General features: G+C 40.1%; 1 protein-coding gene across 2 annotated transcripts in view; it reads right to left on the bottom strand.

Moving 5' to 3' along the window:
• The window catches only part of kcnh5b (potassium voltage-gated channel, subfamily H (eag-related), member 5b), a 317,576-nt gene that overhangs the window by 251,470 nt on the left and 50,468 nt on the right, over positions 1–15,638 (bottom strand). For both annotated transcript variants that reach the window (XM_043697222.1, XM_043697223.1), the window contains exon 2: positions 13,952–14,075. In XM_043697222.1, coding sequence (XP_043553157.1) covers positions 13,952–14,075 — 124 coding nt within the window. The remainder of the gene's footprint in view (positions 1–13,951; positions 14,076–15,638) is intronic.

The following is a 15,638-nucleotide window of genomic DNA, read 5'->3' as shown; positions in this document are numbered from 1 at the left end:
GCTATCTCATGTCCCCTTTTTACCCTCCTGATTTCCCTCTTAAGTATATTCCTACTGCCCTTATTCTCCTCAGGGGATTCACTCGATCCCAGCCGAATATACCTGATATGTGCCTCCTTCTGTTTCTTAACCAGAGCCTCAGTTACTTTAGTCATCCAACATTCCCTACACCTACCAGCCTTGCCCTTCACACTGACAGAAACATACTGTCCCTGAACTCTTGTTTTAAAATGGTGAAGACTGGTATTCATGGTAATTTGATTTGTGCAGAGTTTTTGAAATTATTGGTCAGCTTTTGCTACTTTCCTGGATTGGGCAAGCAAATTATAACTCCAGTACCTTTTTTAAAAAAGCATTTAGGATACTTCTGTCCTATTTTATGGAGACAGGTATTATTTTATTTTTACCAGTTAGCTATACCTAGAGTTCTTATCTCAGAAGTTAAGCACAATTGATATCCTTCATAGCGCATTCTATTCCAAAATGTACTCCAATACATCTCAGCATTAATTTGTTTCAAAAGTAATTCAAACCTTCCATTTTCCCCAAACTAGACTAGTTAATAAGATGGCAATTTTTTTTCTTTGAATTTGCTTTTTAAAAAGTTTAAATAACACAGTGAAAAAGGAATGTGAATGTCACAGCATTAATCATTCTCACTTAATATGAGGAAATGTCTGTACAGTGTATCTAAATTATTGCTATCCACCTGACAGGATAGCAATCAACAGGCTGGATACTGTGCCTGATTGGTGCTGGTAAATTACAAATAAATGGGGTGACAGGTATAAAATGTAACACAATTCTCCTTTTATAGCTACCATAGAGGAGGTGCAAAAGAAAAATTAAATGACAAAAAATGAGGACAAAATAAACAATAGAGGTGATGATTACTGTTTGGTGGCAATTTCTGATATTGCAAATGTATTACGTTTTAATTCTGCCAGAGAGTGGAACATTTTGTGAGATTTCACGACTCATTTCCTTTCAACACTGCATTAAGTGACATATTTACAAAATATGATAAAGAAAACAATTTATGCTCACAAAACTGAAAATGCCAACTGATTGCATTATACAGACCATTACCAACAGAAAGTCTGCAATTACAGTCAGTGCCAGGAAACTTGAGGCAAGTCAAGCAATATTTGTAATATTCCATCATTGAGAAAAGCACATTGGAATGTTACTGGGTTTATGTAAATGATATAACTGTATGATAAAACAACTGAGAAATAGATGATTTACACAGACCAGAGAATGCAGTAAAAACATTATCTGCAGAAATCAAAATTAATGACTTGAAGCTATTAAGCCTAAGGGAGTAGCAATAAAAAAAAGAAAATCATAATAAGATGTAAGCATTTGGAGATACTGTCACATTGTTCTATTGAAATGAGAGTAAATTATTTCAATTCTACCATAAATATACGAAATGCTTCTCAGACAAAATCCCAGTTTAATTATGACAACGTTTCAGTCATATAGAGAAATACCAATATACAGAAATTGTAACTTCATTTTCTTATTTCTAGTTGAACCAATGACCAATAAAGTAAAAAATATTGAAATGAAATATATGGAAACCAACTAAATCACCAGTAAATCATTTCCATTAGACCAAGTTATTTCGTCCTAATGTTTTTTAAAACAATATTAAATACTGTAGCACCAAGATTCCAACACACTGATTTTATTAGCTTGAATCTTTTTGCATCGTCATCATCATCGACAATCATTTGCTAAGTATGATTGTCCACCTCGGAAATATTTTTACATTTAAACTGTTCAAACAATTTTTCCCGTCACTGTTCTGCTGCTGTTTCTTTGTGAATTCTAACGTGATTAGAACTTTGCCTACCAACAATGTGTTATTCAGGAATGTATCAGATAGAAAAGGGAAGTGATTCCATTTGTTTCAGTGATTTCAAATTATTAGCCATCATTATCTATTCTTTGCAAGTAATTATAATACTTCATCGGTTACAGATGTAATTTATTCATTTTGTAAAAGAAAAGGTTATTATAACATTGGCCTATTTTTTGTAGCTTTGTTCAATTTTACATGCATTATTAATATTGTCAGCATTTGCAAACTACAGGTTACAGAGCAATTGTTCAGTGTTTGTGAAACTGGTTTTTCACAAGTTTAAATATAAACAAATGTGCTCACCTAGTTAGGAAAGATTAAAAAGCTTTCTGCTGTATTCTCATTCACAAAACAAAGTTACATATGACTCCAGAGTCCTTATCTTTATGTTCTGATCTCCAAAACAGTGCCACAGTACCTGTTGACTAACTTCCCTCCTGCCAGAGATCACTTCTATGTTTTCTCAGGCATTCTGCCAATGTCCTTTTTAACATTTCCAAGATTGCTTCACCTTTCAACCCTCTCAAGCTTCATCTCTTCCCAAACAAACACCCCCCCCCCCCCCCCTCCGACCCTCAAGTCCTTTGCTACCTTCTTGGCTTCCAAGTCTCCCCCCTTGCAATGCCCTGTGGCAAGCTTACGTGAGGAATGTTATAGTCATGGCACTTCACACTTTCCTGGATGGTAATATAGATGTAAAGAGATTACAGATCCCATTTTCCATGAATTCAAAAGTCTATTTATATCTCTGTTCCATTCAACCCATCAAGTCTGCTCCATGATTTTTTGATAATCCTCTAACTCTTCTACCTGTTTCAGTCTTCTGAGCTTCCCTTTCCTACTTGTTCTTCTCTATTTGTTTTGTTTCCTGCTGAAATGAATTCCATCAATTGCCACAACAGAGGTGCACTCAACTGTCTGAATGTGCAGTGTCTGTGACAAGGTGAAAAATTCAGCATGTCAACACATTAAGATTATGAGCATAATTATAGAAAAAGCTTTACCTATATACCAAAATGTCAGTATTCATGAACTGCAATTCATGTTCTTATTATCAACAATTCAGATAACTGATGAACAATGACGGAAAAGAATGAAAATGCAGTGTATGGCATCCAATTAAATCACTAGTAACAACCAGACAAAAAGCAACGCTGGAAAAAATTAAATTAAATTAAAACAAAGAAAGCTCTGAACACTCAGAGATCTGGTTAAATATTTGAAATATTAATCCTAACCATCTTCTCTCCACAGGTGCTGCCTGACATGCTGAGCATTTCAAGAATTTTCCGTTTTTATTTGAAATTTGCCGACAGTTGTCACAATGCATTCATCGTTTGCAAATGAGATATCATTGTTCCTTGAGGAGCTCAAAGTAATATCAACAGATGGTTTCTAAGTAACAATATGTCATCAGCTCCCATGGATGATGATCCCACTGAGAACAAGAGCAAAAAAGTTCTATAGTCAGCAATGCAACTGTTCAATAGGGCGATCATCAAAAGGAATCTTAAGTCTTGTCTTGATTCATTGGCCAGTGTTTGCAGTCTGCTCCTAATCATATGTTCTGCATTGACGTAGCTTAGTTTAGCCTGCACAGCCTCACCAAACACAAAGGATGGCTGTAGATACTATCAGTTTAGTGGCCCTTTTGCTTGGAAACAAAACTGAAAATGCACAAATATTTGAAATGGAAATACTTCTTTGCTATGGGGAAAGAGCAGTGATTGTATTTTTAAAGAACTGCCACAGACACAATAAGACAAATGACTTCTCACTTTTTATTCATTTGTAGGACTTGGGCATCACTGGCTGGCCAGCATTGATAACCCATCCTTACTTGCCCTTGAGAAGGTGGTGGTGAGCTGCCTTCTATAATTAGCTCAGGTATCTATAATTTATCTTCCATATCCTTAATCCGAGGTTCAATGTAACAGGTCCAAGAAGGTTGACCCACAATGCTGGTAGGGAGGGAATTCCATGATTTTGACCCAACGACTGTGAAGGAACGGTGGTATATTTCCAAGTCAGAGTGGTGCGTGGCTTGGAGGAACTTGCAGGTGGTGGTGTTCCCAAGTACCTGAGTCCTTGTCCTTTTAGGTGGAAGTGGTTGTGGGTTTGGAAGATGCTGTCTGAGGATCTTTGGTGAATTTCTGCAGTGTATCTTGTAAATAGTACACACTGCTGCTACTGAGCGTGCCAGTGGTAGTGGGTTTGAATGTTTGTTGATATGGTGCTAATCAAGCGGGATGCTTTGTCCTGGATAGTGTCACGCTTCTTGAGTGTTGTTGGAGATGCACACACCCAGGCAAGTAGGGTGTTTCCATCACACTCCTGACTTGTGCCTTGTAGGTGATGGACAGGCTTTGAGGAGTATCTCTAGTCTCTGACATGCTCTTGTAGTCACTGTGTTTATGTGGTGAGTCCAGCTGAGTTTCTGGTCAATGGTAACCCCAAGGATGTTGACAGTGGGGGATTCAGTGATGGCAACACTGTTGAATGGCAAGCGGTGGTGGTTTGAGTGTCTCTTATCGATGATGGTTACTGTCTGACATTTGTGTGGTCCGAATGTTACTTGCCACTTATCAGTCCAAGCCTGGATATTGTCCAGATCTTGTTGAATTTCAGCACAGACTGCTTCAGTACCTGAGGAGTTGTGAATGGTGCTGAACACTATGCAATCATTGGCGACACTGTGCAAACATCCTCACTTTTTACCTTATGACAGGGGGAAGGTCATTGATTGAACAGCTGAAGATTGTTGGGCCTGGAACACGACCCTGAGGGACTCCTGAAGAGATGGCCTGGAGCTGAGATGACTGACTCTGCACAACTACAACCATCTTCCTTTGTGCCAGGTATGACTCTAACCAGTGGATGTTTGCCCTCAATACCCATTGATTCCAGTTTTGGCAGGGTTTCTTGACGTCATACTTGGTCAAATGCGGCCTTGATGTCAAGGGCTATCACTCTCACCTCACCTCTGGAACTCAGCTCTTTTGTCCATGTTTGAACCAAGACTATAATGAGGTCAGGAGCGAGTGACCTTGGCGAAACTCAAATTTGGTGTCACTGAGCAGGTTATTGCTGAGCAGGTGCCACTTGATAGCACTGTTGATGACACCTTCCATCCCTTTACTGATGATGGAGAGTAGACTGATTGGGCAGTAATTGGCCGGGTTTGATTTGTCCTGCTTTTTGTGTTCAGGACATATCTGGGCAATTTTCCACATTGTCGGGTAGATGCTAGCGTTGTAACTATACTGGAACAGCTTGGCTAGGGGAGGAGCAAGATGTGGAGCACACGTCCTCAGTACCAATGCCAGAATGTTATCAAGGGCCATTGCCTTCGCAGCATCCAGTGCCTCCAGCTGTTTCTTGATATAGCGTGGAATCGAATTGGCTGGAGACTGGTATCTGTGATCCTGGGAACCACAGGAGGAGCTCAGGATTCTTCATCCACTCAGCACGTCTGATTGAAAATTGTTGTGAATGCATCAGCCTTATCTTTTGCACTGATCCATCACTGAGGATGGGGACATTTGTGGAGTCTCCTCCTCCAGTGAGTTGTTCAATTGTCCACCACCATTCATGAACGGATGTGAAAGGACTGCAGAGCTTAGATCTGCTCCGTTGGTGATGGAATCGCTTAGCTCTGTCTATCACTAGCTGTTTATGCCGTTTGGCACACAAGTAGCCCTGTTCAGTAGCTTCACCAAGTTGACACCTCATATTTAGGTATGCCTGATGCTGCACCTGGCATACTCTCCTGCACTCTCCATTGAACCGGGGTTCATCCCCACACTTGATGGCAATGGTTGAGTGGGGGATGTGCCAGGCCATGAGAGTATAGATTGTGCTGGAATACAGTTCAGCTGCTGTTGATAGCCCACAGCACTTCATGGATGCCCAGTCTTGAGCTGCTGTATCGGTTAGAAGTTTGTCCCATTTAGCACAGTGATAGTGCCACACAACACGATGGAGGTAATTCACGATGTGAAGGCAGGACTTCATCGCCACAAGGACAGTGCGGCGGTCACTTTTACTATACTGTCATAGACAGATACGTCTGCATCTGAGGTCAAGTATGTTTTTTCGTCTTGTTGGTTCCTTCACCACCCATCGCAGACCCACTCTAGCAGTTATATCCTTTAGGACCCAACCAGCTTGATTAGTAATGCTTCCGCTGAGCCACATTTGGTGGTGGACATTGAAATCCCCCACCCAGAGTACATTTTGCACCCTTGCCCCCCTCAGTGCTTCCTCCAAGTGTTGTTCAACATGGAGAGGTACTAATTCATTCGCCGAAGGAGGACACTACATGGTACCCAGTAAGAGGTTTCCTTGCACATGTTTAACCTAAAGTCATGAGACTTCATGGGGTCTGGAGTCGGTGTCAAGGTCTCCCAGGGCAACTCCCTCCCAACTATGTACCAACGTGCCGCAACCTGTACTGTGTCTGTCCTGCCGGTGGGACAGGACATATCCAGGGATGGTAATAGTGGTGTCTGGGGTGTTATCTGTAAGGTATGATTCTGTAAAAATGACAATGTCAGGCTGATGCTGTGGTCCTGCACGGAGAGAGGAAGAATGACTGACAGAATCAGAATACAAAGCCCTCTTGTGTGTTTAACACAGGAGCCAATTTTAACATCGAACAGTCTTAAAATATGTGGAGGAGAGGGCAGCAATATAAAATGATTGTTTTCAGGCATGAGATATTTTAATTCCCAGACTTCCTCTGCAAGCTGCCAGTCAGCTGTCTGTCTGTGGGAAGTGATTAGGAAGCAGAGCTGGTTAGTGGGAGGCAGCAGCAGTCTGAGTGGCCAGAAACAACCAGACAGCAGGAGAGAAACATTCAGCAGCTAGCAACAAGACTCAGAGAGACAACCTCAGCAGGACCATGGGCAAGAAGGAAGGAGTGTGTGGCATTCATTTATCTTCCTAACCCCATTTTCCATTTACCTTGAAGAGCATTTTCAGTGTCCCAATAAATGCTGATGCAGTGTGAAAGCTGCTTCCCCAGTCTGGTACAAATTACAATGTGACCAAAGTTCATAATTTATATTGTTTCACAGTATGAGGGTGTCACTGTTATTTCTTATTCGGAAGTTTGAAACTTGCTAGGCTACATTAAGATTCATCCACTGTGGTGCAGCCTTGTTCTGAAGAAAAGTCACTGAACTTGAAATTTTAACATTGCTTTCTGTTAGCTGATGCCACCAGACCTGCTGAATTTCTCCAGCAATTTCTGTTTTTGTTAGTGCAGTTTTGAATCACTTATAAGCCAGAATAGATAAGGATAGTTGTTTTTTTTACCTCCTAAACCAATTAGGGAACCAATTTGGTTCTTATAACAATCCAACAGTTTTATGACTACCTTTACTGATGCCAATATCTTTTATTTCTAGATATATAAATCTGAGTCTAAGTTCTCAAAACCCAACCTAGGATTTAGCCAGGCTTCTGGAGTGTTGGTTCTTGTCTCTCTGCTTCTTTACAATGGGCTTTCAATTTGCATCAACCTCTGAACCCATAATGACATTAAAATTGTTATGGATTTTACACATGGATGAGAAAATTTCCTTCTTTTCTCACTTCTCAGCTGAGCCTAATAATATTTTAGAGAAGAAGTATTTTAAGCCCTTACATGCTATGATTTTTCAGAAAGACAGGCTTTCTTTTACACTTAAACCAAATGAAAGGATAAATGCTTATGTTTCACAGCACACAACATGCAAGCACAACAAACGCCCATTGCTTTTCCACACCAAATACACACCACAAGAAATGATGACATCTAAAGTTTACTCTCAAAGAACAAAAGAAAAAGAAAATAATTCTCACGAGTTCACACGATGGTAGGTAAAACATTGCAGGCCTGAAGGATTCCCTCTTAATGCTCTGAATATTGGTGGTGACACATTCACGATGATTCACCCCAAACAAAAAGAAATTTTGGTTGCCCAGCCAAAGTTGTTGAGCCCCTGAAGTGAAGATTTATAATTTTACAGCTTAAATGATGCAATCTTCTCCCAAGGATAAATTTTGAGACAGGCTCCACCCATTTCTCAGGGATAGATGGCTTCCTTATTGTCTTCAGATCTCATCTTCTCCCAGACTGACCAGACTGGGCTGTTCTCAAAGTACCTTCCATCTCAAGTTAATTTCAATCATATTGCCACAGAATCAGGATTTCCATTGTCCACACAAGGTCTGATGTCATAAGCCAATGTCACGTGACAGGGACTGAATGTTGGTCATTCACATCTTCCTGCGCTAAGATGGCTTCTCATGGCACTTGTTAGATTTCAAACAGAAATCAAGGTTATATCTGAGATTCTGTAAATAACCGACAACAGGACCCATAAAATTCCCCGAGTCACCTTATTGCTCCTTAATACTCTTCAATGAAAGGTCTGCACACAAATATGAACATTTTAATGGTATACAGAGTCAGACACTTGCCTTTTCACCTCTCCATTCCTCACTATCCTGGGCCCAAAAACACCTTATAGGTGAAGGAATGATCTACATATACTTCTTTCAATCTAATTTACTGTATTCACTGCTCACAATGGCAAGATCAAACGCAGATTGACCATGTTGTAAAACATGTCTCCTTTGTCTATAAGAATGACCCTAAACTTCTAGTTGCTTGTCAACTCAGTATACCTTCTTGCTCCCACACTAATAGTTCCATCACAGGCTTGCTTGTCAGTGAAGGCCAAAGGAAGCTGGCAGAAATAACACTTAATTTTCCAATGAACACTTTACAGCTATCAGAACTCAACATTGAGTTGAACCACTTGACATCATGAACACTGCTCTACAATCAGATGACACCATTTCTCTCCACGCACCTGCACCCCTCTCCTCATAAATGCCTTGTTTGTATCAATTTTCTTTTAGCAAAGCCAATATATTTATGATTATCTAAAGCAATCCTTAATAGCTTTTTCGCATGAAGATCAGATTTAGGATAAGGGGTAGCAGGTTTAAAACAGAGATGAAAAGAAATTATTTCTCCCAAAGGGTCATCAATCGGTGGAAATCACTTCCCCAGAGCATGGTGGATGCTGGAATATTGTATAAATACAAGGAGAGATTGGCTGATTTTTAATTGGTAACTGGTTGAAAGGTTATGGAAAGTGACAGAAAAGTTGATCAGCCATGATCACCTCAAATGGTGGAACAGATTCAAGGGGCTGAATTGTTTATTCCTGCTCCTAGCTCTTATGTTCTTATTAGCAATCCCTTTGTGTTTTGCTCAGGGCACCCTCACTATCTTCATTCACCCCACCTCCCCCTTCATCAGGAACATAAATAATAATTTTCCAGCCCTGTTTAGTTCTGCAGAAGAATCTGTTTCTCTGTCCACAGATGTTGCAAAACCTGCTGAGTTTCTCCAGCATTTTCATTTTCCTTTTATCTGCAGATATTTAGCATCCACAGTATTTTTCTCTAATCAGACATGATTTAATTCATGTCTGTACAGAAACCACAAAAGAAGTCACCTGACTCTGCACTTCATAGTGTGAGATAATTGTTCACAGTTCACGTTACCTTTTACAAGTAAGTTATCAATTTCCTAATGCTTTTTGTGGGCATTTGATTCAACCATAACACAATTCCAACTAACAGTCAATGAATTTTCCATTGTAAAGAACATTCTCAATCCATGACATTGAGGTTGGTTAAAAAGGTTAGCTACAATCTACTTAACTCTTTTTTTCACTTCTTACCTTCAAATAAGGACTAATCCTTAATCCAGTGTCCATCCTAGAATATTATAATGTGTTAGACTTTCAACACACTAATATGATCACCCAATTGCATAAATTATCCCAAATTGATTAATCTTTTGAAGTGAATCCTTTCCTGGTGACTGTAATCCCCATGAATAATGGAGCATAACACAAATGAATTATCTCCTTTTATACATCAAACTCCAAAGTAAAAAGAATTCATTGAGGTTTCTGTTGAGCCAGTGCTTTCCCTGGGTATCGAAATCGGCCTTTCTTTTTCCTACTCTAGACTTTATTGTAGTTACAAACCAAGGACACTATTTTGAGAGGCAATTTGGTGTTCTTTTTCGACAATAGAACTGAGGTTGACCGAGGTGACTTTCCATCTTTGGCAGCTAGCTCTCGTGTTGGAGCCAAGGTATCAGATGAATCATTCTCTAAATGTCCTTTCCTGTAAGAATTATGATATTAGGATTGCTGAGGTTAAGCTTTTACAAAGATAACTGAATATCTGAAGTGGAGATAGACACAGTGGGCAGATGCTTCTCCTTAATGATGTGGCAAGAGCAAAGGTCGACATCATGATAAAGAAGGTGAGAATGTAAAAAAAACAGATTCTTGACCTCAAGAAAAATTTACCTTATTTCCCCTTCAAACCTTAAATTCCCCTGCTGAAACTGCCCTTGAGTGTAGACAATCTTATTTCATTCATCTAATTTAAAGCCTTAGCTCAACCTATTTACATCCCACTTCACTGTTCCACTGAGGAACTGGATGGTACAAATTCCTGCCATATAAATTAAAGTGGCTATCTGGTGGCCAAAGCTTGCTGAATGCCTGCCCCAACTATCAAGCAACTGCTTTTATAGAACAATATCTCTGCAGGCCTTTGATTACCATCTTCTAAAAGTTGGCAAGTTGGCATTGACAAACCACCAGCCTCACCACATCATCATGCCTACTCTTGGATCAACTCAGACACCACTTTAGCCTTTCAACACTTGACTTTGAAGATGTTGGATACCTACAACTTACTTTCGTCTGCCAAGTCACTTTGCATGCAGGGACAGCCACGCATCGGTACCATGCTTTTGTGCTGACATCTTACGGTTCTTTGTTTGTTAGCACGCACTCACTTTAGGTACAGGCTGAGTGGGTCACCTTTCTTTCTTAACGCAAAAGAAAGCCTCTGTGACTTATCTTACTTTTCAACACAAGCGAGAAGCGAGCAGCTTGTGACAGTGGATAACACTGGAGTAAATGTTTCAGCCAGACAGGGAGTGGATGGCGCAGTGTGGCGCAATGTCTGCAGCGCAAACCAGGACAATACCTCAAGGGGAAGGATCTTTGGCAGGGTGAAGGGAGACGAAAGTCATTCAAGGGACTCACCTAATTACAGGATGTTGACCACAGTAAATTCTGCAGGTCAGTTGCAACCAGTCCAGACACTTCAGGTCGGTCAGCCAGGGTGCTACTGAGACATCAGTCAGGGGGTCACCCACTTTGTCCTGCAAAGAGACGAAGGGACACTACCTATGCCCTCCAGTGCATTGAGTCAACATGCTGTTGACAATATGGACAAGAGTTTTCACATAATTAAATCTAATGTCTACTAAAGCATGAACAAACTCAAGTCCCACATTTTGCAGCAATCTGTGTTATAATATTGGTACTGAATTTACAATGCTATGTTCCTAACTTGGACGTACAGTTACAGAACAACAATTCACCACATTCCCTGTAGACCTCTGTTCCATTATCACACTCTGCAATCAGAAAGGAGTGACCCTGTTGCTTAATCACAGAGTCACTCAGCCATACCAGCAAAATAAATTTGCCTCATTATGCTTCAGTGAGAGCAGTGAACCAAGGTGCTTCTTTGAGTTCTACCCTAAATTTCTTTCAGCAAAAGCAGTGTATTTTATAATTGTCTCTAAATTAATTCCAGAATCATGTATAGTGAGCATGCAATGGATTATTGCTTTTCTTCTTTTCATTTCAGTTTATTTTAGTCTCTCTGAAAGCATTACAGAAGTACCATGTTGATTCAAATTATTTGTCTCATTTTGGTCATTTTATATTTACAAGCTTACCAGGGTAAATCAATGAATATCGTCAGCAACTAAATTGATTGTTAAAAGAAACTTAGCACAGATTAAACAAAATCAATTTCTTCCAATTTAGAACGCATTATCTCTCAAGGTACAAACCAAGTTCCTTTTATCCTTCCAATAATGTTTACAATAAGTCTTGCTTGGCGATAGAGGTAGATAGATTCTTGGTAGGCAGGGAATGAAGGAGTTTTTCTTTATTCATTCATGGGACATGGGTGTCACTGGCTGGGTGTCATTTATTGTCTGTCCCTAATTGCCCTGGAGAAAGTGGCGGTGAGCTGCCTTCTTGAATCACTCCAGTCTGCTTGCTGTAAATTGACCCACAATGCCCTCAGTGAGATAATTCCCAGATTTTGAGCCAGCGACAGTGAAAGAATGGCAATATATTTCCAAGTCAGGATGGTGAATGGCTTTGAGGGAACTTGCAGGGGGTGGTGTTCCCATATATCTGCTGCCACCTCTGCTGAGTGTCTCCTGCGGGTGGGACTGGTCACATCAAGAAATGGTGAAGACAGCATCTGGGACATTATCTGCAAGGTATGATTCTGTGAGTATGACTATGTCACGCTGTTGCCTGGCTAGACTGTGAGACAGTTCTAGTTTTGGCACGAGCCTCATGTTTTTTTTTATTAATTCATGGGAGATGGCATTGCTGGCAGGACCAGTATATATTGTCCGTCTCTAGTTGCACTTGAGAAGATAATAGTGAGCTGCTTTCTTGAGCCGCTGCTGTCCACGTACCGTAGTTTGACCCACAATGCCCTGAGGGAGGCAATTCCATGATTTTGACACAGCTAAAGTGAAGGAACAATGATATACTTCCAAGTCAGGATCGTTGGTGGCTTGGAGGAGAACTTGCAGATGGTGGTGTTCCCATGTATCTGCTGCCCTTGTCCTTTGAGATGGAATTACTCATGGGTTTGCAAGGTGCTGTCAAAGATCTTTGGTGAATTTCTGCAGTGCATCTTGTAGATGGTACACACTGCTGCTTCTGAGCATCAGAGAATGGATGATTGCGGATGTGATGCTAATCAAGTGGGCTGCTTTGTCTGAGATGATGTGAAGCACCAGGGACCTGGGTTTGACTGAAGTCTTGGGTGACCGTCTGTATGGAGTTTGCACTTTTTCCCTGTGTCTACACAGGTTTCCTCTGGGTGCTCCAGTTTTCTCCCACAGTTGAAAGATGCACAGTTTAGGTGAATTGGCCATACTAAACAAAGTTGCCCTGTCGTGCACAGGAACATCACATACATAGTGTAGGACTACTCAAAATTGCCAATGTTTGACCAAATGCACAGTTAAGCTTCCAAGATGGATCCCAAGATAGCCTGGCAGTGATGAGAATTCGCACCTACGACAAATGGGAGAATAGACAAGCAGGATACTATAAGAGCACGATGTATAGTCAATGGAGAAAGTTTGTAAAGCCACCTCAAGAAAATTTGCTCAGCCTTGCACAGAGAAACCCTCCACAAAACAAGGCAAAATGCCACTTAGCTGATGCCTACTAATAGTCAGCCTGTAAACTAATTTTGAGAACATAAAACAAACTCGTATTAAGGTTTTTGTAGCCTTGCGCTTACAGGACGTCATTTGCAGCAGTAAAAAGGCTGCAGAATTTTACTCAGAATTTTAGGCAAGCATTTAGTTAAGGTCTCACAGAGTTTTATGAACGTTATGACATGATAATGTTCAAGTGCATTGGTGTGTTCAAGACTAAATAAATGGCACTCAACAATAACATGTTGTGATAAATTTCAATCACTTAGCAAGATACAGAAGATAATACCCTCCAGTGCCGAACTGTTCTTAAGTCCAGTAATAACTCCAGAACGTTGTTACCCATTAATGCTTCATCACTGATTTGTCAAATGAAAAATACCAAAGGATGGTTTCCCTTCTTAAACTGCTATAGTAAAGCACCTCTGCGGCAGTGCTATAATAATAGCATCCGAGCAATACCAAGGCAAATAGACCTGTATCATTGATTTGAGAATACATCCAAGCCATGGTTTTGCTTCCATTGGTACCATGTATCGTTTGCTGGTGATCCTGAAGGATTGCTTTCAATTCCACCAACTGTAAAATATCTTATGGATGACCTCAACAGCTTCCTTCCATTAAAGAAAAATACAATCCAAGTCAAACAAGTAAGCAGCACTTCATTAGTTATGCCTGTGTAACCATGTTACAAATAAAGAATAAAACATTCCATTTACCTGCAGGTACTGCTTTTCTGCATTACTTCAGCACGATGGTATCCAGATAACTTGCAAAATCCATCATTACTGTACACTATGGGCCAGTCTACAATCTGAGCATTTCCAAGTAAGAAGCTTGTCTCTATAAAATGTAAACAAACAATTACAAGTTAAAACAGTACAGTTTGGTAATAGCATGCCATTCAATAATGCATTTGTTGGACTAGATTTGGAAGTACGTGTATTGCGGATATTGATCTCCACATAGTATAATTACTATTCATATGTGCAAAACAAAATCCACAATATCATCAGGTTAATTTATAATCTGACCAACACACTTTCTACTTAATACAAATCCACACTCTACATAATTAAATTCACTGCATTCAAAGAATGTACATTCAACATTATGTAGAGTCAAATGAGACAACAGTGTTTTGCTAAATTGACAGTAATGAGTTAAAACTAATTCTTGCTATATGACTTCCCTTCATGAACAATAAACCATGTACAGAAAGGAATAGTTAGTGTGACATTATATTGCAGCAAGAGGATTTTGCTCCTGGTATGCAAAACACAGCCCACAAAGATCTCTGCCACACAAACAGCATGTGAACGAGTCCTGATTAGCAGGAATATGCTCTAGAATGTTTAAGAGCTAATGATAGGATCCTCCCTAAGAGCAGGATAATTTAGTAACAACATGGTGTAAACTGGTTCCTAAAAAATCAAGAGATTCCATAGAATCTTTGATATTATCTTCGGTGTTATTCTTTCATTCAAGAACTCATTGACAATACCCAGAAAGGACTACCATTTATATAGGATTGTTAACAATTTCAGGTCGCCCAAAACCCTTTACAGACAATGAAATAATTTACAGCAGTCCCTGAGGTAATGTCAGAAACACATCAGCCAATTTGAATGGCGCCACAAAATAAAATATGATAATGATCAGGTAATACGTTCAGTTACATTGGTTCAGAGATAAATATTGACAAAGACATTGGTCAAATTTTTCTGCAGTGTATCAAAACTAATCACAAATAGCATGTTTGGAAATAATTGCAATTTGGACAATAGCTAACCTTAGGAGTGAATCTAACAACATCAGATATAATTGGACCTTCCCTGGCCCATTCAACCTTGCTGATGTTTTGCATCGCAAATTGCTGGAAGTTGAAAGCACTACAGCAACTGAACATCTGAGACCCGAGTAAACAGGGCAGCCAACTGCGTATACTTCCTTAAACTGATTGAAGGACTGTGAAATAAACTGCACCAGGACCAAGAATTGGAGATGCCGGTGTTGGACTGGGGTATACAAAGTTAAACACCAGGTTATAGTCCAACAGATTTAATTGGAAGCACACTAGCTTTCGGAGCGTCGCTCCTTCATCAGGTGGTTGTGGAGGACACAATTGTAAGGCACAGAATTTATATCAAAAATTTAGTGTGATGTAACTGAAATTATACATTGAAAAATACCTTGATTGTCTGTTGAGTCTTTCATCTGTTCCACTTTTGCAGGAGGTATGGTGAGAAGAGGTGTAATCCAGGTAGCTGTGGGAGTCGGTGGGTTTGTAGAAAATGTCAGTGTCAAGTCGGTCATCATTAATGGAGATGGAGAGGTCCAGGAAGGGGAGGGAGGTGATAGAGATGGTCCAGGTGAATTTAAGGTCAGGGTGGAATGTGTTGGTGA

Source organism: Chiloscyllium plagiosum, chromosome 10 (genome assembly GCF_004010195.1).
Source record: "Chiloscyllium plagiosum isolate BGI_BamShark_2017 chromosome 10, ASM401019v2, whole genome shotgun sequence".
NCBI lineage: Eukaryota > Metazoa > Chordata > Chondrichthyes > Orectolobiformes > Hemiscylliidae > Chiloscyllium > Chiloscyllium plagiosum.
Note: the sequence above shows the minus strand (reverse complement) of the source record. Positions and strands in the feature narration are given on the sequence as shown.